Source organism: Gossypium hirsutum, chromosome A11, assembly GCF_007990345.1.
Source record: "Gossypium hirsutum isolate 1008001.06 chromosome A11, Gossypium_hirsutum_v2.1, whole genome shotgun sequence".
NCBI lineage: Eukaryota > Viridiplantae > Streptophyta > Magnoliopsida > Malvales > Malvaceae > Gossypium > Gossypium hirsutum.
In genome coordinates, this window is record NC_053434.1 from 55,332,923 (window position 1) to 55,344,352 (window position 11,430).

At 31.1% G+C, this 11,430-nt stretch overlaps 1 protein-coding gene across 2 annotated transcripts; it reads left to right on the forward strand.

Moving 5' to 3' along the window:
• Nucleotides 1-8,522: 8,522 nt before the first annotated feature.
• On the forward strand, nucleotides 8,523-11,295 carry LOC107959188 (IMPACT family member in pol 5'region). Of its 2 annotated transcripts, XR_005905207.1 has the most exons (6): nucleotides 8,523-8,885; nucleotides 8,963-9,078; nucleotides 9,160-9,265; nucleotides 9,361-9,414; nucleotides 10,410-10,646; nucleotides 10,992-11,295. XR_005905207.1 is itself a non-coding variant. In XM_016895183.2 (5 exons), the coding sequence occupies exons 1-5, from the start codon at nucleotides 8,586-8,588 to the stop codon at nucleotides 10,566-10,568; spliced, it is 735 nt and encodes a 244-aa protein (XP_016750672.2). In that variant the 5' UTR covers nucleotides 8,523-8,585; the 3' UTR covers nucleotides 10,569-11,295. The 2 variants fall into 2 exon arrangements, 1 of the variants encoding a protein (XP_016750672.2); XM_016895183.2 differs by having other exon boundaries at nucleotides 10,410-11,295.
• The last annotated feature ends 135 nt before the right edge of the window (nucleotides 11,296-11,430 follow it).

Sequence of the window (11,430 nt, forward strand, 5' to 3'; positions counted from 1 at the left end):
GAAGAAATTTCTATATTCAAAACAATTTAAACGATTAGGAGATGTCACACTATCAATATTCAAATAATAGCATGTATAGCAATCCTCAATACTCTCTACAGTAGTCCTAGAACCGACTAAACCGTAGCTCTGATACCACTAAATATAACACCCCTCACCCGTATCCGATGTCGAGATAGGGTTCGAGGCTTTATCGGGGTTTTACGTTCATAAACATATTAAATCGAGTCACCAAGTTGCTGTTAAATTAAAAACTTTTCAAATATGTACATCTTGTCCCTTAAACAGGTCTTCGAGACCTAAAACATACCCAAAGGCAGTGCGGGACAAAACCGAGAACATTTGATAAACTTTGGGCACCTTGGAAAATTTCCCTTACTTTGAAGTTTCACACGCCCGTGTGGCTTGGAACATGCCCGTGTAGTCACCCCGTGTCCAAGACTTGAGCATTCTATTAAATTCACACAGCCAAGACACACGCCCATGTGTCTAGCCCGTGTTCATTTAACAAACTTACAATTTTAGATGCAGGGAAAGCACGGTCATGCCACACGCCCATGGGTGTGGCCCGTGTATTATACACGGCCTAGACACGCGCCCATGTGCCCAACCGTGTGGACCTTAATAGGCTATTTTTCGAGCTTTTGGTCACCCATTTTTATCACTTATACATAATGATTATTAAATACAAAGTAAAACATGATTATACTTTTATAAACGGTTTTTGCAAAAACTTATTGCATGGAAACCTCATATCATTGGTTTCATACATGCTAGGTTATTTCCCATCTTGTATTTATGGGTTTTTATGCCACCTTAATACATTTAAGATTGGCTCGTTCTTGTGACTCATTGCCAATTAGAATTCAACCATCGCATATGATTATAAACATGCATGGAAATTTTGTAGGTCATAGCCTACTTCAAAACAAGCCAATCTCTATGACCATATACAAAAAGATAGATTTATCTTTACATGCCTTCATTTAGCAAATCAAATGACACATATAAAAAAAACCTCAAAATACCTATACTTGCCATTGAACAAATCAAAAATGTCTTTATACCAAAGCTGATCTATTTGATAATATGCTGACTCTCCAACTGTCTTCCAATATTTATGAGTCCTTGAGCTCTGTGGGAGATAGAAAAAAGAAAAGGGTAAGCATTTTCATGCTTAGTAAGCTTGAATAACCGAAAAGTAAACTTGCCAAGTGATTAGCATGCAATCAAATTGGGTAATAAATTCAATGAGCATAGGATGGCTTCCCTATCACATACGCTCAATCAATGAATTAGTCACATAATAATGCACTATGAAAGTTATCTTAGATGAGCTCATCATTCAACATCTTATTTTGTACCTATAAGTCATGTTAATCTCGTTGAGTTTCTAGGAAGTCTCGATGGAATACCCATTAACCGTCAATTCATATAATGATCATTTCAAGTATGCACTCCCGCGAACCTCAAATCTCATGGCGAGATTACCAGTCCAGGCTAAATCCTCCATTTTATGAACTCATAAGGTGATGTCGGGATTACTAGTCCAGGCAAAATCCCTTATAACGACAAACACCTTTATTGAGCTCAGATCTGAATTACTAGTCCAGGATAAATTCAGATCCTAATCGGATTACTCGTCCGGGCTAAATCCATAATGCACACATATTCTTCGGGAGGCTCGACCATTCAAAGGAACACTTGTCCAGGCTAGATCCTTTTATAAATGAGATCAATGGATTACCCGACCGGGCTAAATCCTTTACTGCAACACATGTAGGACCTCATTACACATGTCAATCATGGTTTATCCATCGAATTCCCTTTTTAACCTCAACCGAGACATTTATCACAATTCATACTTAAACATGCATTTCATAAAATTTCATGTTATTAATAAATACAATCATCATGCATTCATAAATCATATAATTAGGCACATTGAGTGTTTACTTTTAGTTATCCAATCTTACCTGGTATTCGTTTTGGTGTCATGTTTCGGTTATTCCGAAACCTTTCGTTTTCCTCGATCGACCTTCGAAATTTGTTCATCGGGTCTATAAAAATAAAAATAGATCAATAACACTCCATATTATACATTTCAAGTCTAAATTCCACCCTCAGTCTAAATGACCGTTTTGCCCCTAACCTTTCACATTTTTACGATTTAGTCCCTAGGCTCGTATAATGAAACGCATGCAATTTCTACCTTACTCAAGCCTAGCCGAACACTTTTCCTACATTTTCTATTATTTTCATATTTCTACCACACATTTTACAACTTTTGCAAAAAGGTCCCTTTAGGGGTTTTTCATGAAAATCACCTAGGAAAAGTTGTTTAACACACATCAAACTTTAAAATTCCTCCATAAAAAATCAAAATGCAAGTAAATCATGCATGGATAAATTTTTAAACATGAACCCTAGCATGAAATATGGGTAGAAATGGAGAGAGTAAGCTACCGAGATCTCAAAATTATAAAGAACATTAAAAACGAGGCTTGGGAGCACTTACTAATAAGCTTGAAAAGCTTGGAAACCATAGCTATGGTGGCTTAGGAATTTCGGCTGGAAAAGGGAGAAGAATGGCTGATTTTTCCTTCTTTTTTCCATTTTATTTCATTAATATGCCAAATGACCAAAATGCCCTTAAGCCCTTTCTTTAAAATTTCATCCATGCAAGCCCATTTTTGTCCAAAAATTTAGAAATTGGAAAATTTTCTTCCCAAGACCTTCTATTTTATAATCTAAAGAAATTTCATACAAATTGCTTCTAGAATCCAAGTTTTGCAATTTATTCAATTTAGTTCCTAATTTTCCAATTGGGCACTTACTCAAAGAATTCCTTCATGAAATTTTAACACATGCATATTCTCATATTCTAAGCCTTGTAATAATCATAAAATAAATATTTTGATGTCAAATTTGTGGTCTCGAAACTACTATTTCAACTAGGCCCTATTTTGGGATGTTACATTATTAGTGAGGCACAACTGAATCATTGACACTGTCTTTTCATCAAGTTCCTCTCATTCTATCTTATTTGCATTTGTCAGCCTTTAACCTGGAACGATCTGTTTTAGATCATTCTAAACGAGAAATGTCGTCATCCAAACTTGCCACAAGCTGAAATTTGTAATCCCTTTAAATTTCTTTACATTGTACCTCATTGTCATCTCTGAACGGGTTGAATGTGGAAACAAACCGCGCTCTGGTATCAGTTTATAGGATCAAACATGAATTATGAAACAAACACGAACGAAAATCGAGAGAATTAGACACAAATATTTACGTTGAAAAATCTCTCATAAGAGGGTGAAAAACCACAGATAAAGAAAACTTCAATAAAATAGAAAAAATTGAAAATGGAGTACAAGATAGAGAAACAAACAAACCTCGAACCCGAAATATAAATTTTTCCTGAAATTCCCATAAACTCTCTTAATTTTGTTGTTGTTATTTATTTTTAAGCTTATTAATAATTTTTTTGGATTCAATTATATTTATTTTTCAAACTAGTTTGATATGGACATTTGTTACAGTTGTTATTTTTTTGATATGGATATATATATTTAATTTTTTGGTACTTTGATGCAAACTCATGTTGACCATGATACAAGTTTAAATAATTTGGTTTTAAGTTTGGTTTTATAAAATTTGGTTTTGAATTTTAATTGTAAAATGTTGATGGTTGTTTATTTAAGTATTAAAAATAAAATTAATCAAATATTAGGATTTTCAATTTCTGATTAGACCATTTAGACAACCTTATGTTGGGTTATTTCAGAATTTGTAGTGCAATCATAAATCTTACTTTTGACCTTTGACTATTATGGATATTTTATATTTGAATATTGGTATGTATATATATATATATATATATGTATTTAAAATAACTTAATTGAAACAATGAATTGCCAAAGTAACTTCTATTGTGAAAATTATTTTATTTTAAAATATAAAAGGTTTTGTGCATGTAACTTAAGTTATATTAATATTAATCAACTCAAAGGAAGGTTAATATTTAATAAAATTACATGTGCAACTATGGTAATAAACATGTGACGATTATTTGGTTTTACATGTGAATAATAAATTAGCCCAAAGGAAGACTTATTGTTCTACATGTTCTTGTTGTCAATATTTAATTACTATGCCAAGATATCACATACAAGTTCATATTTTATCCAAAGATGAAATATTAATGGACTGACTTGTATCTTAAGATAGGATTTACCTTTATTCAGTTATTTTGGTTTAAATTTAAAATATTATGTGAGCTTGTTTTGAATTGATAAAACTACTATTATACCTACCAACATCACTACACGCATTGGAACATTTAAGGGCATTATGTCTGATAAGATTACTAGGGGTAAGGAATTTATTGTCGACATTGAAAAGAGGTTTGTCAAGAAAGAAAAGGTTGAAATTGATATGTCCTTAACAAATCTAACTTCAATGAGGTATATAAAGAAAAATAAGAAATCAAATACAACATTGCAAAAGAAACAACAAAAGGAATTAACTAAGTATGGTTGTTTCTCTTATGGTGCAACAGGTGCACTTCTTAATTTTATTTGTTATGAAGTTAATTTGATTTAGGTACCTAGACATGATGGATAGATTTTGGTGTAACAACTTACATTAGTGTGTTTATGCAAGGTTGTCAGACTTACCGAAAGCCTAATGATGGTGAAAGATACATTTATGAATGTGATAGTAATTCAGTAGAAGTTGAAGCAATAAGGGCTTTTAGATTATGGTTAGTGTTTAGTACAATAGTAGTGTAATTTTTTTTTATTCCACAAGAAGCTTTAAAAATTTGACATGTATCTATTTTTTAAAATATTTATATCTTAATATTTTACTATACCCCTATAGGACACTTGTCAACCCCCTGACCCTACTTGTGGAGTCTAAAAACTCCACTAATACTATACCAAATATTATTCCTTTAGATTTTTTTTTAAGAACAATATTTTATTTGAATTTGAATAAGACTTTTGTTATACTGTATTTTACACTGAATTTTATTTCCATTTCAATATTGGACAAATTTGGTTTTTCTTGTTCATTTAGAAATGAAAATTTTAGTCTTTTTTCATAATCCAAATTTGATTAATTCCAATTCTTTATCAAGTTATTGAAGTATAATGTTTGTCCATAACTTTATAATCTGTAATATGGATCACTGGAAAGAAACAATATGATTCATACATTATCTTTAGAAAACAAAACATTATATGCTCACATATTGAAGGTCTGATAATTTAGATTGTCAGTTATATAGAGTCCGCTTTTAATGGAATGTGGATGAAAAATTTCGTCACTAAGGTGCAAATTGTGGCAACAAATTGTAGTTCTTTATTCCAATTACAACAAGAGCAAGTCAAAGTCAAAGCACATAAACTTTAAATTCTTGATTGTTAAAGTAAGAGTTCAGAGTGCTCAGATGTTTATAAACATATTGGGACAAACTCCATAATTGCGAATTTGTTTACTAAGGGACTACCACTCAAGGTTTTATGAGCACATTGGTCATACAAGTGTAATGTCATTTTAAGATACTTGATTTTAGTGGGAGTTTGTAATTTTAAATATTTTTCTGTTATAGACACATTTTTTGTTATTTTAGTTTACAGATACTGAGGATATTTTTTTTTTTGTAGAAATTAGGTTTATTTAGTTTATTCACACTCTGTTTTTGGTAAATTTTGATCTCACTAAGGTTAATAAGGACTAGTTGGAAATAGGCATGTTTAGATCACATTGCATTTAATTTCCATGCTACACATCCATACTTGATCTATATAATTTGGTTGTGTTAATATATGTGATCAATGATGGATTTAGTTATGATGTATGTAACGAAAGTCGCATTAGTTCTATGTTGACATAATTAAATGATGAGATTGTTTGAAACACCTTTTGGATATAATAGTAAAGTTTTGAGCTTATAAAGTTTTATAATGACATATAATTGTAGAGTAATTAGTATATATATATGTGGTCCAAGTGGGAGATTGTTGGAAAAATATGGACATCACGTATATAATAAGGATAATTACATATTATTATTTACTATCATAAAAGGTTAACCCGAATTAAAGATGTTCTAATTTGGTTAAAATTTATTGGGCTTCTGTTATTAAATAAATTATAAGTCAAATATGTGTTGATACTCTAGTAACTAATTTCTAATTGATGATGAGCTGATTAGAAATTAAATTTAATGTGCAAAAGTTATATATTAGGGTTATGGTATCCAAATTACACATATGTAACTTTTCTGGCATCCTATATTCAGAAAAGAGTCACCTTCTCTAAAATACTTGTGTGTTAGTTTGAAAGATCAAAACCACAAGACTTGAATATTTCATGATATCAATGGATTCAGGTACACTTTCAATCTAGTTTTGTTCTTGATGATCTGACATGACAGATTTTGGTTTACGTTCTAGGTTTATATAAGAGTTTTATGGCTTTAATAAGTGTCACATCTTTAAACTGTTGTATTTTTTAAGCTCAAGAACTAAAATGAATTTAGTTATCAAGTTCAAGTACCAAAGTGGATAAAAAAAAGTACAAGTACCAAAATGGACCTAGTTATCAAGTTCATGGGAAAAAAATTATATTATTCCTTATAAAAAATTAAAACTTTAATTAATTGTTTTAGTTTTTTTTAAAATTACATTATTTTTAGATGAATAGTTTTTATAGTTTGAATAATTGTTATAAGTACTTATTCGTAATTTATTATTCTTCCAATTTTTTGAACAAAAGTTAAAAATCTCATATTTCTAATTATTTATTATCATAACTAAAATTATAAAATATTTGCTTCAATTTATTTTGTAATTTTTCATCTGCTTGAAAACAAACCCAATGTCACTACATAAAGTTTGGACAGGTGTTTAAAGAGATCCATTTGGGATTGTTTCTAACTATATATATATATATATATATTATAGATTATAAATTTAATAAAGTTAACTTTTCGTATACCAAACAAATATTTTCAACATCTTTTAACAGATAATTTTATATATCCCATCAAGATATCAAAACAAGTTAAAATTTAAAAACAAAACGTAATAAAAGTATTAATGACTATTAAATATCAAATTAATAAATATTTAAATAATGTAAAAAATAAGCATATCAAACAAATTATTTTTTGGAATAGGTTTTCTTTTCTTAACAAGTAATTCAATACTTATAGGTGTTAAGGCCCCTTATATGTCTTACATCCACATTGGAAACAGGGTAATGATTAAGGAACGATTACAGGTACCTTAACATTCTTAGGTGTTGAAGTCAGTAAAAATTTTAAAACCCTATCCTTTGTTGTTTATGTGCTTTTGTAGCATTTTAACATTTAAACCAACTTTGACACTCATATGTGTCATAGTTTTTTTAAAACCCTACAAAACCAAATCTTAGACGAAAAATCTCAAAAATTTAAATAATTATCTACATCTATATAAGTCTTCTAGGCGTATTTAGAAACTATTACCTAATTTAATCTTTAAACAATGTTTTTAACTAAGAGGTGAAAATCTCGAAAATTTAAAGTGATCTTGTCACTTATAGATGTCAAGATCTTTTTGAAAATTCTAACGTAACCCTAACTGTAAAATTTATAGATATCTCATCCCACTTGTTTATTTGCATAGAAATCTAAAAATTCATCTTATATAAATATGTATATTCTATACTATCCTATGTAATTGAAAATCCTTATAAATGTTATAATGGTCGCCTCCTTATTAGGATTAGATAAAAGACATGTCGTTCACAATGCAACAACAATGGAGTGTTCTCTAGTGTCTTGGTGGTAGCACCATGAACAGCTTACAAATTCTTTAATTTGAAATATTCAAGGCTTTGAAAATGTGATTGAGAAGAAATTTGTTGATCTAAAAAAACATTTCTCATATTAACATCACCTTAATATAACATTAAAAAAAAGGTTGTATGATACTAACATGTTGCTTATTTCATAACTTCAATCATTAATGGAATTGAGATGATCCATGTACTTCGAAAAGTACATGAAAAAATAATATCTTGATAATATTAATGATGCCGATTAAAATTTAGATAATGATTAACTTGATCAATGACCAACAAATGATAATAAAAAACGTATGTTAAATATTAAAGAGTGAATAACCCAACAAATAAACACTAGAATAATTAGATAAAATTGTTTTAATTTTTTATTATATTCAAATTTAATTGTTATTAATTGTTTATTAAACTTTTTAGTATAATATTTTAAAATAAAAAACTTAATAGTAATGTAATTTAAAAAAATTAAGTTGTAATAAATTCGAATTTAAAAAATAATATTAACAATGTTAAGAGTAAGATCTAAGTTTTAAAATTTGGAAAATAGAAAACTAAAATCTTACAAATAAAAATATAAAGATTAAATTTTAATAAAAAATAGTAAAATGGTTGCATAACGTCGTCGTTTAATACGAGTGGACTACCGTTTGAAACGGCGGCCGGAGTAGGAAAAAGGCTTGTTTGTCACTGATTTTATTGAAACGAAAGGAACCCAAAACAAGCAAATGCCAGTTGCAATAACACCTGGCTATCGCTACTGCCACAAGCTCAACCACCGCCTCTCCGCCTCAATTTCCGCCCTCTCCACCGCCAAAAAACCAATGGTCACTACAGCCAGCAGCTCCGGCACCACCAGCAACGCAGGCGCCTTCACCACCATTAAAGAAACAGTAACATTCGAAAAAGAAATAAAAAAGAGCAAATTCATCGCCATTGCTGGTCCCATCTCTAACGAGCAGTCCGCTCACTCTTTCCTCAACCAATTCAAGGATCCGCGTGCCACTCACAATTGTTGGGCTTACAAGGTAATCTAATATGACGCCACGCTTTTCTATCATCTCATTCATCTTGCCTCATAATTGACCTATCAAAAGTTTAATAGGTTGGGGATCAGTATCGGTCGAATGATGACGGCGAACCTTCTGGAACGGCGGGGAAGCCGATTCATTCTGCAATTGTTTCTTCAGGTTTTGACAGAATCATGGTGGTCGTTATTAGGTATATTTATTTACTTTTGACATATATTGCCATGATCAAAATTGAAGGGACAAATAACATGAATCTTCAAATAAATTTCAGGTATTTTGGAGGAATTAAATTGGGAACGGGAGGACTTGTTAGGGCTTATGGTGGAGTGGCCTCGGAATGCTTGAGAAATGCTCCAACTTGTCTTGTAAAATCTAAAGTAAGAATGGAAATAATCTATGTATGACAATTTTAATTTTTAAATTTTATGATTTTAATATTTGGAAATGTTGATATTTAATTGGAATTTTGAAGGTTCCAATGGGAGTGGAAGTTCCTTTTGATCTTTTGGGAGTTCTATACCATCAAGTGAGCAATTTTTTCCCTGTTCAAATTAGTCCTTCTAGAGAGATTCACGAACTTGTAATTCAGATAGCTATAAATGAAAGTTAGGCCTTATGGTCTGTTTTGTTTTGTTAAAAAAAAAATTTGATATTTTATGGTTAGTGTTTAGTTCTGTTTGTTGTTTGCATATAATGTTTATAAATAAAAAGTAGAAAAATTTTATGCTTCTTTTATATAAATTTCTCTTAATGTGGTTTCTCATCCGATTATTGGCTTATAGCCGTCAGAATGTGTTGGTTATGTAATTTAGTTTCTGATCCGATTAGCATGATTGGAATGTGTGTGATTGTATAATTTAGTTTCTCATCCGTTTTCCACCATCGGAATGTGTGTGGTTGTAGTTTCTCATCTGATAATCACCATTAGGATGTTTATGAATAATGATTGTAACATCCTTGGATACCGCTTGCTTGTTTCTCTAGCGACATGTCCCTTTAGTAACAAGTCAATTTATTCATGTCTATTTGTAAGTGGTAGTTTCAGTTCATCTGAGTCATATTGTGACCTGGAATGAATCATTTTCTGGAACCAGCATGTTACAAAGTAGGTTGTAAACTAAGGATTACAGATGCTGTGATTTGGATCCCAGATTATGTGAATACCACCTCTTAAGGGTAATTGCATGAACAAACCGAGTTAAACTGTGGGTTCAAAAGAAGGGTTTCTCTTAATTAGGGATAAGATGATTTTAAACTATTTATTTAACAAATTTATTTAACTTTTGGGGATCAAAACAAGCTATATAATTTCCTCTCCCATTTTATGCTTTCTTTTTATTTGCTCTCGACTTTATATTTATATTTGGTTTTTAGGAATGTAGAGGTGATAACTAATTAATTTGGTGTATGTAAGTTGCATTATTGAAATTCTTCTAACATTTTGTTACTCTCGTTGTCTTTGCCCTAGAAAGGGGACCTTCAAAATGTATCACATGGTAATCTTGTTCTTCTTTGCTGCAGTTACAATCTTTCAAAGCTGAGGACATCAAACAGGATTATGATACAGGCAAAGATGGGACCACCATGGTTTCCTTCAAGGTTGAATTCGATCGAGCTGAGAAACTAAAAGAGGCTATCAAAGCCAACTGTAGTAGAGAACTCGAATTTTATAAGCATTGAAACTGACTTCACACTTCACCGTAAAGATAGATCCTGTCTACAAAATTTCCCAGCTTTGGTTCAACAGATTTAAGATTGGTATGTGCTGCAAATCTCCTTTCGGAAAATACATTTGTTCGTTGCCTCACATATCATACATAGTTTTTAAGTTATTGATGGTGACAATAATATCATGGGAACCTTTGTTTTATAGACTTGATTACTAAGTTTTAGTTTACATAGTGAGCTATTCATTTTTCGTGGAAATGCAACTATGAAATTGAGTAGAGGAAGCATAAAGTTTTATGTGAAGGGAGGCAGGGTGAAAGAAATAACTTTTTGGGACCAAAATAGATCTGTATATCTTGTTCTAACTACAACTTCAGATTAGTGAAATAGATATCATGCTTAACACATGCAAGTTGGATGCTTCCAATGGCGCAGGGGTAACGGGTACGAATCTGCCCTTTGGAGGGGAATAATAGCAGCAAACGGCTGCTAATACCTGTAGGCCGAGGCGATGATTAGTAGCAAATGCGAGAGGATAATCAGCGGACTGGGAGTGGACTGAGACTTGGCCCATACAACTATGAGGTTGATAAAGGAATAAATGGCGTAACCAGTAAACAATGAGCCGTTTAGAAAGAAAGGGGGGGGGTTGGGATATGGTTGTCCTTTGAAAAGATGCATCTCGATTAAAATTACAATTCAGTTCATATTATTATAAAATAAAATCTCCTTTTGATGACCCCATTGTTGAATTTATTTAATTGGATCAAAATCGAGAGAAGAATTATATCATGAATTGAACTTTTAGGATGCAAATAAAGTTTGAAGCCTGGCTAAAAAGGTGCAAGATTAAAAGGAAATCGGAATTGAACAG